This window comes from Solanum lycopersicum, chromosome 8, assembly GCF_036512215.1.
Source record: "Solanum lycopersicum chromosome 8, SLM_r2.1".
NCBI classification, from domain to species: Eukaryota; Viridiplantae; Streptophyta; class Magnoliopsida; order Solanales; family Solanaceae; genus Solanum; species Solanum lycopersicum.
In genome coordinates, this window is record NC_090807.1 from 2,354,698 (window position 1) to 2,372,784 (window position 18,087).

Here is an 18,087-nt window from a genome sequence, read left to right on the forward strand (position 1 = left end):
GTAAATATTTTCTTTTTTAATGAATCTTGCGAGAAATATCATATCAGATCAATCAGAAAAAATTTATTTTTAATATAAATATCAAATACCTAGTAAAAAATTCAAAAAGTAAAACAAAATGTCAATATCTTTCGTTAAAGTAAAATTATTACGAATCAGTTCGAGAAAAAAAAATAACTCAAGTGATACTAAATAACTTACCTTTGGATTTTTATTTTTTCTTATTTTCTCATATGAATATCACTTTCTCGATGCTAATTTAAGTTTGTTGAACTAAAAAAATTTAAATTTATCGAATTTTAATATGATTATCGAGCACGTAATAAGAAACCTAAAAACATAGAAATAAGAAAAAGAAAGTCAAGTGATATTATAGTACATTTTTGTTTCTCTTTAAAGCATCACTTCTTCTTCATTTTTTTTTTCAAAAAAACTTCATCAGCCCGCAAAAACATTACAAAAAAAAAAACTTAAAAACTCCATTTTCTCTCTCTATATCTATACATACATGTATAGTTGTTTCTCTCTCTATATATCATCACTTTCTTCTCTCACAATAAATCCAAGAAACTGAGACAACTGCACTCATTTTCACTTCATCAAGCGTACCCACTTTCTCTTTTCCACTGTTTTTTTTTTCTTTTGCTGTGTTTTTCTGCAAGTATAGAGATATAATTTTTGTATATATAGGTGGGGTAGTGGAGGTAGGTGGGTGGGTGGGTGTGAAATGAATCGAATGTGATGGGAGGAGGATTTTCGCAGCTGTTTCCATGTCTTGACCCGGCGGTGAACCGGGGTGAACCGGAGGTGATCTTTACCGGAAGTGAACCGCTTGATGAAACACTTGGTCATTCCTTCTGTTATGTGAGGTCATCAGCCCGGTTTGTTTCTCCGACCAACTCAGATCGATTTGTTTCACCTTCTCAGTCACTACGGTTTGATGAACCGGGGAGGAATAGACTGACCGGTTCGACGGAAACCGGGTTCAGAGCGATTTCCGGTGCTTCTGTAAGTGCAAATACCTCGACTCCTAGAACTGTCCTCCAACTTGACAATATTTATGATGATGCCACTGGTAGTGATGGGAGTGTTGTGGGTTTTGGTGGTGGTGTAAAGGGTAGTGTTGTCAATGGGTTCGAAAGTACGTCGTCGTTTAGTGCTTTACCTCTTCAGCCGGTTCCTCGCGGTGGCGAACCGTCCGGTCCAATGGAAAGAGCATTTTTTATGTCCGGTCCAATTGAGCGAGGTGCTCTATCTGGACCGCTAGACGCTGCTGCTAGCTCCGATGGCGGCGGTGGAGTTCCCTTTTCAGCTCCATTAGGTGGAGCTTATGTAAAAAAGAGAAGGAAGAATGGCATTGCAGGAATTAGGAAGGCATTCTACCGGAGCTTCTCTGAGAAAAAGCGGCCTTGGGTGGTTCCGGTGAGAAATTTCATTGGGAGAAAGGAAATGACAGCTGCCGGAAACTGTACTCGTGATTCGGATGCAGGGAGTGATTCAAATGTTCAATGGGCACTGGGAAAAGCCGGTGAGGATCGTGTGCATGTGGTTGTATCGGAAGAGCATGGATGGCTCTTTGTTGGGATTTATGATGGTTTTAATGGCCCAGATGGACCTGAATTCTTGATGAGTCATCTATACAAAGCAATGTACAAAGAATTAGAGGGTTTGTTTTGGGATAGTGAAGAAACTAGTAATCAGGAAGCAGAAAATGCAGGTTTAGAAAATGAAGTGATCACCGAGGACTCAAACAAACCAAATTCGAATCGAGAAGCTAACCCCACAAGTAGGGGGGCAGAAGAAGGTGGAAATGAGGTTAATTTGGAACATCTAGATAAAGGGTCGGAAAAGAAGGTGACATTTCAATCAGGGGAAATAGTGGTTAGGAGGAGGAGGTTGTGGGAATATTTAGCAGAAGCTGAGACAGAGGATGGTCTTGATCTTTCGGGTTCGGATAGATTTGCATTTTCAGTAGATGATGCGTTAAGTGTAAATAGTGCAGGTTCAGCAGTTAATAGGAGGTCGTTGTTGTTGTCGAAGTTGAAACACGGATTGTTAATTAAGCATAAAGAGAGTAAGAGGTTGTTCCCATGGAAATTTGGGTTGCAAGCTAAAGAGAAAGTTGAGGTAGGGGAGAATAGAGTAGAAGAAAGGACTAATAGAAGTGAACGGAGGCGTAAGGTGGGCCCGGTTGATCATGAGTTAGTTTTGAGAGCAATGTCGAGAGCTCTCGAATTCACTGAGCTCGCATACTTGGATATGACAGATAAAGTTCTTGATCGGTATCCTGAGCTTGCATTAATGGGTTCATGTTTGTTGGTTGCTCTGATGAGAGATGAAGATGTGTATGTAATGAATGTGGGAGATAGTCGTGCTATTGTGGCACAGTATGAGCCTGAGGAGGTAAGTTCTAGTTCAGAATCAAGAGGTCCAGGTAACAGTGAGTTAGCTGTTGAGGGCATTGTAGAAGAACCTGTAGTTGCTGGCGATGAGGAAAATAGGGTGATAGATGATATACCTATTCAAGATGCTAAGCTGACTGCCTTGCAATTGTCTACTGATCACAGCACCAGCATTGAGGAAGTAAGCGTCCTTTGTTTCTTTATTATTTGTCAATTGGTTGTTTCTGGTGCTTCATTCCATGTTTGAAGTTTGATAATTTAGTAAGAATTGAGAAGTTTGGTACTTTTCTAAGTACTAAATAAAATTTTGCTTAGTAAAAGTTGTTAAATTTCAAGTTGATTAACTAATGTAACTTAAAAGCTGTTTCATTTATCTACTGGCCTGAAACACAATTCCCCTTGTGCTCAATAATGGCTTACTGGTTGACATCATTGAGTGTAGTAGGTTAAGCAATTTCATCAGGATATCATTTCTAGATAGGAACTTCTGAAGCAAAGAGATCTCTAAGTCAGAGCTTTAGTTATATGCAAAGCTACTTCATATTGTTGTTTGCCCAAGTAAAGGACTTGTGGTTAGTCTAGAATATGTCCTTGTCTATTGTTAAGTTATAGCGAATCTATTTCTGCCAGAGGAGTTGATCATTTTCATCTGAATGGTTTATTGGTTAGTGAGTGTTCAACTAGACATTTACTTTGATGATTCCATGAACTAGGAGGCAATGCACCTGTTTTAGTACTCCTGCAAAACAAAGCTAAAACACAAGGGAAAGAAAAAAGCACTAGGAAGAGGATGAGGTGGATAAGTGAAAGAAGTAAAACAGATTTGTTGCACATCTTCATTTTCATGTAACATTTACAAGAAGCTTTATGCATCTTGTGTTTTTGGGCCTTCTTAACTGAACCAATAAGTGCTAAATATTGTTTTATGAGTAATGACTCCAACTTGACTCTGCTAAGACAAGTGGATCTTCTGCTCTTTTTGTGTAACTTGCCGCAGATGATAGTTGTAGTTCACTGCTCTGGCTATTTGTCGAGTAAACTATTTGTCGTAACACCTATAACCAATTACACCAGACCACTACTGTGGACCCCTTCACATGCGATGCCACCACTCATAATTCTGACCAGTCTAAACCCTGACATAACCATTACCTTTGGCTGGATATTTGGAATTGGAACAGGAAGTGTTTGCGAGCATACCCTAGTACATGTACTTGGGCAATTCTGCTCTCAAGACTGAGATGTGAAAAAATCAATTAACTTTTTGCCTCAGCTTGGTTGCTGTTGGGAGCTGTTATATCGGAGTAATAGACACATCACAGAAGGCTTAGTGAAGGGGTAGTGGGAGGGCAACAAGTACCTTTATAAGAAAGGTGAGCTGTTTTATCTTAAAAACAAAACAAGCCCTTGACAGCGGTGAGTGGGAGGTAGCAAGTACTCTGTCTGACATTTTTTCCCATCCGAGTTGAGGCTGGGAGAATAGCCAGTATTCTATCTGACATTGTTTCCGTCCGAATGAAAGCTTCCGCTCCTAATGTTAATATAGTCAAAACCTAGGTTGTGCTTCACCTTGCTTAAGTGTCACTTTAGTGTAGACACCAAGGTACTAAGATGCGTGCCTCATTACACATGAGCTGTCTCTAAAAAGCAACACTAGACAGTAAATTTACTCGGTAATCTTGTAGATAATTGTTAAAAAATGTTATGAATGTACTCCCTTATGCTATGTTTGGGTGTTGAAGAAAAAAACAGAAACTTTCAAAACTTGTGGCCTAAACAAGCCATTGATACTTGTGACGATAAATCACTTCATCTAGGGTAAAATGAAAAATTCAAAGTTAAAATTATTTCTAAATTAATAAGGCAGATAATTTGAATTAATCTTACCTTACATACTGAAACCTGTAACATTTAATTGTCTATTGCTTGTTATATGTCTCTGTGTTTGTATTCTAATCAGTCAGGTTCTTAGACAGTTTGTTTCTTGAAACAATCTCCAGGAAGTTACTAGAATTAAGAATGAACACCCAGATGACAGCAACTGCATTGTTAATGATAGAGTGAAAGGTCGTCTAAAGGTCACTCGTGCTTTTGGAGCGGGCTTCCTTAAAAAGGTTTGTCATTTGCTTTTCTTTCTCCATACCCGCTTGCAATCCCAAAGATCTGCAGATGCTGGATCAACTTGCACATTTACTTTTTCAGGTCCTTGTTTTATATTAAAAGTTATGGCACCAGAAGACCTTCTTTTGGTCTATTTCCATCTTGTGCCATTACATAATTGATATGCCAGATATACTGGCCTGTATGTTTTTTTTCTGATTTGATTAAGTTTATCTATGGATATCTGGAAGATGGGATGAACAACTACTGTTTGCCTTAGCAATTACTGTTTATTTTTGCCTATAGTTACTCTGAACATGCAAGTTCGCCAGACATATACTAACTTGGGTGGTATCATGCTTTAAATAGTTGATGTGGCTCTTTGCATGTGTAGCTTGTAGACTTGTATTCTGTTTTGACATGCTTCCAGTCAGCCTAATATTTTGAGATGTGCTGATGCAGCCTAAACTGAATGAGCCATTGCTAGAAATGTTTCGGAACGAATATATTGGGGATGCTCCTTATCTATCTTGTACACCTTCTCTGCGACATCATAAACTCTGTCCTAGAGATCAGTTTTTGGTGCTCTCTTCTGATGGCTTATACCAATATTTGAGCAATCAGGAGGTTGTTTGTCATGTTGAGAATTTCATGGAGAAATTTCCGGATGGGGATCCTGCTCAGCATCTGATTGAGGAGCTCTTATTTCGTGCAGCCAAAAAAGCTGGTACATTTTCTTTCTAGTCATTCTGTGGGGAGTTAAGGGGATTAAGTTACTGTTGACTTTGGCTGCATACCCTGAGTTTTTGATGTGAGAAGTTCATTTAAATTTTTCAGACTTGGTGTCCTTGTCCTTATATTTCTAATTTAGTACAATTTTGTATTTGGTACCTGAACATCTAGAAGTTGATGAGTTAACTAGCAGTTTCCTTCTCATAAAAGCTGAAGCTTTTTTCTCAATCCCAAATTAGAGATAGGCTGTGTGAAGTCTTTGTATCTATGTTGGCCTATTTCATCATTTTTGAATATTTTTTGTCGTATGAATTGAAAAATTCCCTGCTTTAAGGAATGTTAAAACGATCATATGCTGTTATCCTTCTCAAATATCACCTAACAGTTGTTACTACAAAATGATTGTTTCTACTAACATTACCATTTTTTTGAAAAAATAACTGTTACTATGAAATAATATCATCACTGCTAGTTCATTTCTAGCAAACCACAATCATTTAAGTTTTAGATATGCCATTTAAAAACGTTTTGGCAATGAAAGGTTAGAAAAGCTTTGTAATTTGAACCATGAAGTAGAAATAGACTACTTGATGTTTAAGTTTGTGGATTTCCAATTATCTAAGTTTGTATCTTACCCAAAAGTCAACGTAGATACAAATCAGAATAATAGTTTTAGTGCTGCAGGACTGAGATCTTTAAATAATTGGAAAGTCATGCATTCCTAGTAATAGATCTTTCTCTTCTTTTTTTTTTATGACAAGGGAAACCTGCAGCCGCTACCCTTTGGGTGCGCACGGGGTAGAACCCCCGCTCCTATGCCATAGCTTCAAACCACATAGGAGAGGTAACCCGTACTACGCAAGCCCAGTGCGACGAGCTCGACCCATAAGGCAAATCCCTTGCTTCCGTTGGCAAGGGGTTTCGAACTTGAGACCTCCTACATGGAAGTCCAATCCCAAACCACTGGGCCACCCCTAAGGGTGTAATAGATACTTCTTCCCGAGGTTATATGCGGTGCTAGCACTACAATGTTGTCTGTGTTCCATATTTGGCTGCACTAATAAGTAGCCGAAGTTTTGAGCGCTATATTGCTGATTGTATTGGCTATGCTGAAGTTGAAGAAGTTGTGTGCCTTCTTTTTCGGTCTCTTTAGGTTTGACAGACATCCCCTACCTTCCAAAAGCAACTGGTCTGATTAAAAACCATTCCTTTTAAGTAACTCGAGACAAGTTCAGTGTTCTCCATACTGTGGCATCGTGTTTCTGTACCAGTTCATTTTGTGTCTTTGTGGTTTTGGTAAAACTTTGTGGGCCTCTTTGTTTCAGTTGAGGGCAGGCAAAACTACATGTTTATAACCGAAGGTTCAATTTATCTGCAGGAATGGATTTTCATGAATTACTGGACATCCCCCAAGGAGATCGTAGGAAGTACCACGATGATGTTACAGTTATGGTGGTATCTCTCGAAGGAAGAATTTGGAAGTCGTCTGGGAAATACCTCTAATGTTACTGTTCCGGCGATCTATTCCATGTATAGATATGCAGCAATTTTGATCTCTTTGCTCCGGTTATACCCTTGACAACAACCAGAACTAGTGCTAGATATACGACAAGGCCTCGTGAAAGTAGAAGTTTTGTAGTTTGGATTGCTCAGAACTGCTCCTAGAAAAGAAAGAAACTGGATCTTTTCATTTAGTTTCTTCTTAGATTTTGCATAGTAGATCTTTTCATTCATTCAAGTTCTTTCTTTTTCTTTCTTTGTTTTTTCCCCTCCCATCTCATCTACCCTTTTAGAGCCAAACAAGTTATTTGTAATCTATAGGGGATAAATATTTATTTTGGAGGTGGATTTCCACCAATGTGGTTTTACAGAAGAGAGAATTCTTGTTGAACCCTTGTGTAAAAAAGGTTTTTACAGAATGGGGCAAAGGGAAAAGGTACATTTCTTTTTATGTTGATTACTCGTATCTAGTGTTTTTATCAAACCAATGAATGTACGTAATGTGTTTTTCTTTAGTACATATATGATGATTAACTGATGTGTTTCTATTTAGTTAAAGATGAAATTGCTTAGTTGGATGAAACAAGTCATTTATCGTTGTTGTTTCAGCGTGTGATCATTTCATTTAAAAGTTTTTATCATAAAGATAACCTATTGTTATCTTAACACGTCTTTGCATGTGTGAGCTTGATTCTTTTCTCATGAGCCAAACACAAGAAAATTTATGATAACAATGTGCGATGAACATTTACTTGCTCAGATACAATTTTGAATCGCGTGACCATCTCATCAAATTTTGAATCGCGTGACCATCTCATCAGTGCAAAATTATAAAGCACTTTCCTATCAAACAATTCCACTGTCTTAAAAAAGATACATCTTTTGGTACAGACAATGGAGGTTTTCAAATAAACATCACCATATTTATTTCTTCAATACTGAAAAGAATTACATTACACTGAACAACTGCTTATATTTGTTGAGTAAAAGAGGGGCTTCCATTCATTATCAGAAGAAAAAATGTGCCACATTTCAAGAAGGCTCACCGTGAAGGGCGTGAGGGATCGAGCAGTTCTCTAATGTGTGTTTCGACTTTCTTCCTAATCGAGGCATTAGGGAAACGGTCTACTACTTCAGCTGCAAACGAAAAGATCAGAGCTTTTCTGGCAGTTTCAGCATCAACACCCCGTGCCCTGAAGTAAAACAGTTGGTCTTCTTCGAGGTCACTGATTGCAGCACCATGGGAGCACTTGACATCATCAGCGATGATTTGGAGATTAGGTTTGACATTCACAGTTGCCCGAGGCTCCAAAAGGAGGCTTCGTGTAAGTTGTCCTGCATCTGTCTGCTGCGCATATCTGCAACATCATTTAAAATTACATACACATGAAAATCTTACACACTAGATAAACAATAATCAAAACCATAGACAACCCGTATGAACTCTCCTAAGTTTGCACTACATGTCCTGTTGACAAACTTCCAATAGCTGGTGTCCCTCAATTGCTTGGACTTTTCAAAAATGTCATCAGGTGCACGTCTGAACTCCTCCAAAAGTATTGCATCTTTTAAGGATCAGACACAGGTGCAAGAGACATTTCCAAAGAGTCCAAGCAAGAGGAGGAAATAAGGTGAAGTTTCTCCTAAGTTTGCATTACATCTCTTATTGATAAGACAAAACTTCCAATAGTTGAACCACCAGGTTGTCTTTTAATGATTACCCGACTGAAAAAGGAATAAATTGAAAAGGTCATTATAAGATGCTGATCTGGTATGTCACATGGACCATTTGACTATCAGATACAATCATACAGGTACTTATCATAGGTTCAGTTAGTATGTTAAGAAAAGCGTCGTGAAGTACCACTGTCTGCTCAACATGGGCAGAATAAGAAGGAAGAGTCAAGAAAAACAAGGGTATTTGAGGACCACAGCTAGCAAAAGACATCTCATACATTGACCACCAAAAAAGCAAGAGTTGACTAGACTCTAGAGGCTGCTATCTTGCACATATGTCAAGGATGGCATATGCAACTTTTGTTCAACCTTGCACTATCTTAATAAGTTGCTTTAGTTTTACTAGATTGCAGAGCAATAAACCAAGAAATGACTAGACTATACTAGAGCGAAATAATAGTAAAAGTATATTTGATCGAAGTAACATTGGGACCCTTTCAAGAAAAAGTTTCACCACATACATGTGCATACGACATTTTTCTTAAGATCCGTAGACATTTTAAAAGAAAGACACAAGCAAACATGAACTGGAACAGACTATGACGATATCTAGAACATGTTAACGAAACAATACGAGTACTTTTAAATGTTCAATACTGGTGATTTGTAGAATAACGAGGTGCTAAAATAAACACCAAAGGTAAGATAGAATAACAATACCTATTGACTTGAACATTTCCATCAAAAACAGCCTGTCCAGACGAATGGGCCACAATGCACTTATGGATCTGCTGAGAGACACCTCGTGGATGATCTAGGACTAACTTACTGTGTAGATCTTGTGTTTGATCCGAGATGCACATATGAAACGTCGATAACTCAGTAACAGTGTCTGGACCAACCTGCTGGATGTGAATATTGTGCCTGCTTAACTTCCCACCAGTGCTTACTTCTATATGCTCGTATTTGCTAGTTGATTCCTGAAAGTAATGACTAGACTATGAAGCAAACTTAATCTGCCAAAAAGACATAAATAAAATAACTGAAAATATTTCAGAAGTTCCTCACAAATTGCTTAAAGCTACTAATAAGATCCATCTCCTGGAACAGAAAAAGTATACTCTTCCTTCACTAACTCTGCTCATGGTGGGAAAGGTTACAATAAGCTACATACAATTAGAACCAATAGATAAGAGACAGTAAGCAGGGAGTGATATTCATATTTCACAGCTCAAACAAAAATTGCTCTTAAAAAATAACAGTATCACCAAGACAAGACGAGTTAATTATCAAGGTCCATAACAGCATCATCTATATAATGACCACATCTCATGGATGTTCTGTATAATACATACATAGAAAGGAACACAAAGCCATGCGGAAACAACTTGAGTTTGATCCATGAGTGAAGAAGGAATTGGTGCCATTTGATATTAATCTCTTAATAAGTATTTTCCTTTTCGAGAAGTGCAGCCTGGTGGACTAAGGTCCTGCAAAATACATGGGGTGCGGGGAATGGCCGGACCACATCGCTTCTTATGTATGGAAACGTTACATTGCAGATTGCACTTCTGCAAGAGGTTGTTTCCCTGCTTGAACCCATGACCTCCTGGTTGCACAGTGATAACTTTTACCATTGTGCCAAGGCTCTCCAAGCATTGTATTTACATGGTCTCTATATCTCTTAACATGCATATTCTTTTCCAAGTGTTGTTTCCCTTTTTTTGCCTACAAGATTTTTTGGTCTAGAATGCTACTCAACCACTTAATGTAATCTCTCTCCTTTTTTTGCTTTTGTTGCGTTTTGTGGCAGCTAGACGAAGCAAGGAACAAAGCCACATCCAAATATGAACCCTGAAGAAGCTTGAGGAAAGCCTACAGAACTTTGAGTGTAAGGCTAAGGGGAAGAAGCACGTTAACAAAACCAACAGGAAAGATTAAGAAACTTGCGAAACCAGCTCAACTTAAAGACATAAATTACATGGCCAAATAGAGAAACAACTTTCACAGCTTTCAGAGAGGACGAAGGGGCAGGAAGAAGCTTGTGCCTGTCTGCAACAGAAGGTTACTTCAATCAAGTCATATTTAGGTTATTCACACGTGATGGTTGAGCTTTGTTCTATGAACTACAGATTAATATGGTACGGCTTTGCATATTATTCTGATTTTACTTTTACTTTTGTAAAGGTTTCAGAGCTAGAGAACAAGATGAGGCAGCAACAGCAATTTGAGTCCGAAAGCCTCAACAATAAGGTTCCTTGAATTGGCTGATACAACTTTTGTTTGCAGAAACTTGTATGTCATTTCAATATCGTGAATTCTCAAAGAACTCAATGGATATAAACATTGCTATTCTACAAGTCTATTTGTTGTATGTCATTTCAATATTGTGAATTCTCAAAGAACTCATTGGATATTAACATTGCTATTCTACAAGTCTATTTGTTGTAAGTACATAGAAACAGGTAACGGATCTCAAGAATACGATGTAAGAGCGAGAGAAAGTATTTGAATTTCACTCGGACATCCAGCAATATCAGGTTCTCAAGCATATACAAGGTTGAAGTTTAGCACAGAATTACATAGACCCAAAGATAACGTGGTATTTCCTGGTTTCAGGTTGAGAAGCTTGAGGAAAACTTGAAACCAGAGGAGTGCATTCTAGTACCTCAGAAGATTTATTGCATTTTATCTTCTGTAGTATTGACATTTCAAGAGTGAAATGTAACATCTTTTGTGTATTACGGACTAGACTTCTATAAAATCCACGTGACATCGAGCAACCTATTTTGAGGAACTCAATTTTTCTTGAATGGCCAGCCAAACCTAGTCACTAATCTAATTTGCTGAAGGGAAGGGACACTGTCCAACAAGTTAGACGGAGTTTGCCAGCTTTAGTACATGACAGGCCTGAAGGGGACTGCTTAAGAGGCCAGAAGGAAGCAGTTGTCTAGAAATGATGAAGTAGAGAACAATGCTTACAACTACCATCACTCCTCAGAGGCCATTGATTTGTAACAAAACGAGCAGAGAACCCGTTTTAAGTATCGAGAGGGACAGCAAAAAAAGGAGCTGATCAAGATAGTGAAGAAAAAACGAAGTAGCTAACTGGCATTCTGTTGTCTTCACAACTTGACCAAATCGTTCTATATCCCCTATTTTTTTATTTCTTCTTTTATACGGTAGATAATTTTATTAAAATAAAAAAATGTCCAGTGATAAAACAGTTGACCAAAACGTAGAGAATTTACGATCCCCAATCTTTTATATCATTGAGATATTCAGTTATCACAAGTTCTCCACCAAAACTAAAGGTGCATTGTATCAAATTAGAAATTCTAAGAACTCCTTGAGCTTTTTCTAATGTGAAAGCCTATATTATTTTCTACTTCTCCTACATGAATAAACCATAGCGACCTTCGTGTATTAGTTAAAATTGTCTTTCGCGATGAAGCAAAGAACAATAACGACTTTTCAGTTTAGATAGTTGCATAAAACTACCAATAGATGAGATACTTTTACAGAAATACTCGAACAATGTGTGCTATCAAGGTCATTTTTAGTTAAAAAAGAAGAGCAAGTTTACCTGCTGAACCCAAGTCCACTTGATATGTGCCGCGTTGAAAGATTGATTTTGGATGTAAGAATGGCTCACCTTTGCTCCTTCCCCAACAACCACTTCCATAACGGAATTCGTCCAGTAACATTTATCCGTATCTCCACCCACATACTCTTCAACTATACTAATCTCACCTCCCTTCTCCACCAACACCAACACCCTCGGGTTCGAAAAAGGCAAAGCTTTTGACTCTTTATCACTACCTTCAACAGAAATGTACCTCAATAACAATGGAGTCTCAACCTTACACCCTTCTGGCACATACACTAGTACTACATCAGGGGTACCTACACCATTAAGTAACCAAAACAAATCCCCTTTAGAACTGAACTCATATTCAGACACCCTTTTCAATATAGCCTCAGAATCTACCCTCAACAGACTACCTACATAAACCCCACTAGGAAATTCATTCAACTGAGACAAAGAATCCATTATATAACCATCAACAATTGAAAGTGTAGGCAAAAGGGTATCTACAGAAACATCCAAAGAACTCAAAGATGGAGGTTGAATTGGCTCAATTCTTGAATTCTTGATAAAAGAAGTGTCAGTGAATCTAAAAGGCTCATCTTTACGAGATGGCCAAGGGGTTGACAAAAGGGTGTCTGAGGAACTGATTCTTAACTTCTGAAGTGGTGTAGAAGAGGTAGAAGGTAATGAATCTTCAAGTGTTTCAGCTATTTGAAGGACATATGGATCAGAAAGAGCTGAAATTGGAGTGAATTTAGGGGTAGTAAAGACACTAAATTTGGGATTTTTTTGGGTGATTCTTCTTGTTTTTGATAAAGAGGTTGATGATGCAGAAGGGTTTGTAGAAAAAGTAGGTGAAAGAGCAGAAAGTGCCATTGAAATTGGTGGTCTCTGTTAGATTCAAGAAAAAAAGAGTTTTTTCCAGTTTTGATGAAGGTGAAACAGAGGAAGAAGAAGATTTGGTGGCACTGATGAAAATAATTATTGGGCTTGAGGTTAATTTGGGGTTTTTTTTTTGTCTCAACTAAATTGGGCCTATTCCGGGTCGGGTCACTCCATTTAAAGGTCTCTTCGATTTTGCGATTCGGTGAATAACATTGTATGAATTACTTAAAAGGTGACCGAGTTGGTTGATGAGTAGTTCTTTCAAATGATAATTGTTGTTTCTATCTAAACTTAATTTGGCCTATTTTGGGTCGGGCACTCCATTGAAGGTTTCTTCGAATTTGCAATTCGGCGAATAATATTATATGAATTTTTCAAAAAGGTGTTAGAGTTGGTTGATCAGATAATTTTAAGGTTCCAAATGTCTTACATGATATTCATCGAGCTCATTGCTCGAGGTACTAGTCCTTGCACGTTTTCTCGATCGATTTTTATTGCACAAGTTTATCTCTTGTGGTTTAATTTTCATGTGGATTTTCAAACTATTTTACCGAAGTATAAATTAACTTGTGTACGCTCGAATATTTATGTCAAAAAAATAGAAAGCCAAATAGTTATCTCTTTCACGCGCGCGCGCGCACGCGTGGAAGAGATAACTATTTGGCTTCCTATTTTTTTGACATAAATATTCGAGCGTACACAAGTTAATTTATACTTCGGTTAACTATTTGGATTTTTAACTACACACTTCAACTTTATGGGAGTCCTATCATCCCCTCAAATTATATAAAACTGAACTAATTACACCCTTAAAAAGCCACAACCACATTTATGTTGATATGTGAAATTCACGTGCTTGACACGTGGAAATTTTATTAATTTGATATTTTTTCATTCTTCTTTATAATTCCTTTCCCCTTTCTCCTACACTCTTCCAATTTCTTCAAATCTTAAAGTAATTTCTTCTCCCATCTCCTTCGAATTCCTAAAGTAACTTTCCTATAACTTATACACCAAAATCCATTGGAATTGAATTGTGAAGAACAAAAATGAACAATGATAGCAGAGCTCATCAAGTGATATTCGAGCTTTGTTCGTCGAAAAACATGAAAAATAAGCTAACAAGATTTGTGCATATCGTTACTTTGTCGAGGTTTTTCTTGATTCAGCGGAGTTCGCCGATCTCGAATCAATGCGAGGAGGAGAGAAAGGATTTTGCTGGTGGTTTGGGTTTCGCCAGAGGCGGGATAGTGGTGGCTGCGATAGCATTTCACTGGCCAGTCGAACAATGAAGAGAGGTAAACTGGAAAATAAACTGAAGGATCTATATTAATTAGAAAACTTTCTAATTGGGGAGTTTGATTGGATTAAATATAAACCCATTTTGATTTTATTTTCTAAATATCCAAATCCCTTTTTAGGGTAATATAAATGCATGTCATTTTATTTGATTGGTTTTTAGAATTTTTTTATATGAGAGTTTAAAAGTATGTGTGAATTCAACAATAATGTATTCAGTGAAGGTGGTGGTGGCAATGACGCGTTAGAGATGGTGGAAATTTCACGCACGTGTGTTGCACGTGTCTATCATATCATATAGTATATGATGTTGTAAAATCAAATTAATATTACTAATTAAACCTTTTTAGTAAATGATTATGATTGAAAGAACACAGAAAAAGTACTTTTAAATGATTAATACATATTATCATAGAATTACTTGCTTTTTGAGATCAAAATGACCAGATATTATGGAAATATTTCAAAATACATTTAAATTTTAAATATAGGGAGAAAATGATATTTCTTTAATAGTATTTTTCCTTCACTCAATTTTGTAAACAAATCTAACCAACAAAATAGAAAAAAAATATCAATATAAAATGACCGCCAATAACTTTTCGTTTTATTAATAACCATAAATGATGGACATGCTTTAAGTATAATTTTTCTCTTAAATATTCATGCTTGAATTTTAGTATGTGCATGTCACTAGTAACGATTACCACAAATATTTCAAATATTTTCTCTTTATACGTAATGTGTGTGCGTGTGTTCGTGTACATGCGTGCGTGTGGGGCATCATGTGACAAATTTAGGTTTTAACTTGATTTATTCGACGTTTCAGGTTGTTTGTTAACACTAATATAGACTCATACTACATTTGAAACTACGCGTTCAATATTGGATATTTAGTAGTTTTAATATATATATATATATATATATATCTATGTTTTGTGTTAAAAATACTGCATTCAGTTGAACCACTCTGATATCATGTAATGCAGAGAAATCTTTCCTGCCAAATCGCGATATAGATGGTTCTTCTTCTATCCCCGGGATAAGAAGTACTCGAATGGCTCACGAGCCAATCGAGCCATTCGAGCTACTAAGGCTGGATACTGGAACGCAACTGGTAAAGACGGGAAAGTTGTATTTCATGAGCCTGAAGTTGTTGGATATCGAAAGACATTAGTGTTCTATCAAGGTAGATCTCCTCTCGGAGACAAAACAGATTGGATGGATGATGTACGAGTATCGTCTCTGTGATGATGTTTCACAAGACGCTACGAGTTTCTAGGTAGATTCAACAAACTCAATGTTCTACTACTTGAGTCGAGGGTCTTTTGGAAACAACCTTTCTACAGTTCTACCTCCACGAGGTAGTGGTAAGGTATGTGTACACTCTACCCTCCTCAGACCCCAGACTTCACTTGTGGGATTTCACTGCATATGTTGTTGTTGTTTGATCATATTCTACTATTTGAATATGTTCAAGAGGCGTTTGCACTTTGTCGTATCATCAAAAGAAAAAATGCCTCATCGAAAACAAGTGAAATTTCACTAGCAATCTCGAACAATCCTGCTGTTCTTACTGCTGAAACGTGCAACGATAGCAACTATTAGACTCCTATTAGGATGTCATATGATCATATGAGTCTTGATTCTTCAATGGTATTGAATTGTTCCTTTTTTGTACCTCTTCTGTATTTAACTCTGTTTCTTTTGAACTTCATAATGATTCTGGTGGCTTCCTTCGTGTAGGAATGTCCTCGCTATGAGTTCCCAAACGTGGCATCGTGGCAACCAAATGATCGAATTGAGGTCACAACAAGCTCAACTTCCCCTCTTAAATTCGGGGAAGTTGAACCTTCGGGTGATCTTAGTAGCTTTGGTTGTGTATCTCCCTACTCGATTCATTGAAGCTACACGAGGCTTTATGATAGTAATGTTATGTCATACGAAGGTTGTGACCAAACGAATTCATTCGAAAAAAGCTGGTTATATGAAAGAGAAGACTAATGTAAGACTTTCATGTTTATAACTGCAGGAAATGAAGGTTGGAATCAAGCTAATTTGGGAGATGTAAACGGTTTATGGTCACACGAAGATAACTTTCAGTAACTGAATCAACGCGATTCAGTACTCTAATTTATCTGAGACGACAACTTTTTTATGTTCGTCTCAGAGACATTGGATTATAGCACATCGAATATGGTTTCCCCGAGTTCAATTCTAGTTAGTACGTTCTACATTGTTGTCGTTGATGTATGAGAGAAAACTAGCGATGATCCTACTTAACGATCACATGATTCTCTTTATGATGTGTATGGAATACCAAGCATCAAATGTAGCCAAAAAGTTAGTAGTCAACTATTGAATAGTTCAAAAGTATGTTGTTCAGACTCTTCAAAAATGTCGACTAATGTGAGTCAGATCCTCCAAAAATAGCGTGTTTTTTGTCGTATCTTTTAAGCGTTTGAGTAACATAGGTTCAAAATATCATAATGATTCATTCTTGTGGAGTTGTAGTACTTAGTCGGGGCTTCACTGAGGGCACCCAACATTAGGTGGGAAACCAAAAAAACCTCACCTACTATAATGAATTCAGTGCTAAAAACCTTATAGATCAAGTCCATCAAATTAAAATCGTGAATTTGCTTAAGCAATCAAACTCAATACTTTCCACACAAAACATCGATATATATGTGGGAAGACTAACTTAAATTTTCACTAAATATTCAATTCTTGAACTTCAAGGGAAGCTCTGGAGCAACAATAAAATAATCTCCATGTAACTTATAGGTCACAAGTTCGAGTGCTGGAATTATCTAAAAAAAACTTGTATCACCCATTATCCTTCTCCAAATTCTGCATTAATGCGAGATGCTTCGTGCACTGAGTTTCCGTTTTATTGAAGTGTAATCCCTTTATACCTCAAAAGTTGCTCAACACCAATAAAGAAATACAAAAAAATCAACACCATAAAACAAAAGAGAGAATCAACAATTTCCTGCTTTGATTATATATTCTCTTTGTAAACAATGTAAGAAAATGACTTAATAAAAAAAAAGACACTAATAAAAGTTTAGAAAAGGGTAACTAAAAAGCTCAAAATCCATTAACACACTATAAAGAGAGAATAAATATTCATTTGAATTTAACTTCTATAATAATAATATAAAAGATTTTTTCATGACCATAATTAATTGTCCATAAAAATAAGACTAATGGTCTAAAAATATAGGGTACCTAGTCTAACAAGTTGAAATATACGAATAGTGTAGTTCTTTTTGTATTGCTAGTTATGGAGCTAGGAAATCGTAAGGGGTTCATGCATAGAATCGAAGTCATGAATATGTAAAGTTTATGAATTTTGAATTTGACATTAAACCTATAGCTTGTTTTAGTTACTTTCACGATTAAATATTTATATATAGTGGTAAATATGGTATTTGAGTCTAACTCTATCCTAAAAGTAATTCATGAATGATGATTGCTTCGGTCCAAAAGCCACCGATTCATTCTTCCACCAATATGGCTTTATCAATATTTAATGAATTTTCTAATATAAATACAAGGTCTAAACGAAAGGTTACTTTGTTTGTTCAATAACCTACATAAGGTCCAAACGGTTTAATTGCTCAATTACGGTTTCCTCCCAAAATTATGTTTAGGAGTGTTGACGGTTGGGTAAAAATCGATTCAAACCAGAAAATTGAACTAAATCGATAAAATAGATCAATTTTATTTGAGTTTGATTTGGTTTGGTTTTTAGATTTTTGAAACTGATAGGATTTTATTTTTTTATGATTTTATTCAAAAAATTAATGAAATAACTGAACCAAATCAATAAGTTATATACTTATATTTTATGAATATACATACTTAATATATTATTTTTATAAACAATTTTAA

At 36.7% G+C, this 18,087-nt stretch overlaps 2 protein-coding genes and 1 long non-coding RNA gene across 3 annotated transcripts; 2 read left to right on the forward strand and 1 right to left on the reverse strand.

The window, feature by feature from the left end:
* The first annotated feature begins 400 nt into the window (after positions 1-400).
* On the forward strand, positions 401-7,185 carry LOC101255118 (protein phosphatase 2C 29). The gene is made up of 4 exons (XM_004244654.5): positions 401-2,583; positions 4,403-4,516; positions 4,965-5,229; positions 6,613-7,185. The coding sequence occupies exons 1-4, from the start codon at positions 742-744 to the stop codon at positions 6,735-6,737; spliced, it is 2,346 nt and encodes a 781-aa protein (XP_004244702.1). The 5' UTR covers positions 401-741; the 3' UTR covers positions 6,738-7,185.
* Positions 7,186-7,573: 388 nt separating this feature from the next.
* On the reverse strand, positions 7,574-13,263 carry LOC101256609 (protein ABCI7, chloroplastic). The gene is made up of 3 exons (XM_004244494.5): positions 11,998-13,263; positions 9,132-9,391; positions 7,574-8,092 (listed from the first exon to the last, which is right to left on the reverse strand). The coding sequence occupies exons 1-3, from the start codon at positions 12,877-12,879 to the stop codon at positions 7,777-7,779; spliced, it is 1,458 nt and encodes a 485-aa protein (XP_004244542.1). The 5' UTR covers positions 12,880-13,263; the 3' UTR covers positions 7,574-7,776.
* A 546-nt stretch (positions 13,264-13,809) lies between these two features.
* LOC104648606 (uncharacterized) lies at positions 13,810-16,542 on the forward strand. Its single transcript, XR_011211016.1, has 4 exons — positions 13,810-14,186; positions 15,177-15,843; positions 15,934-16,135; positions 16,220-16,542. It is a non-coding gene; the product is annotated as an uncharacterized lncRNA (long non-coding RNA).
* Positions 16,543-18,087: the final 1,545 nt, after the last annotated feature.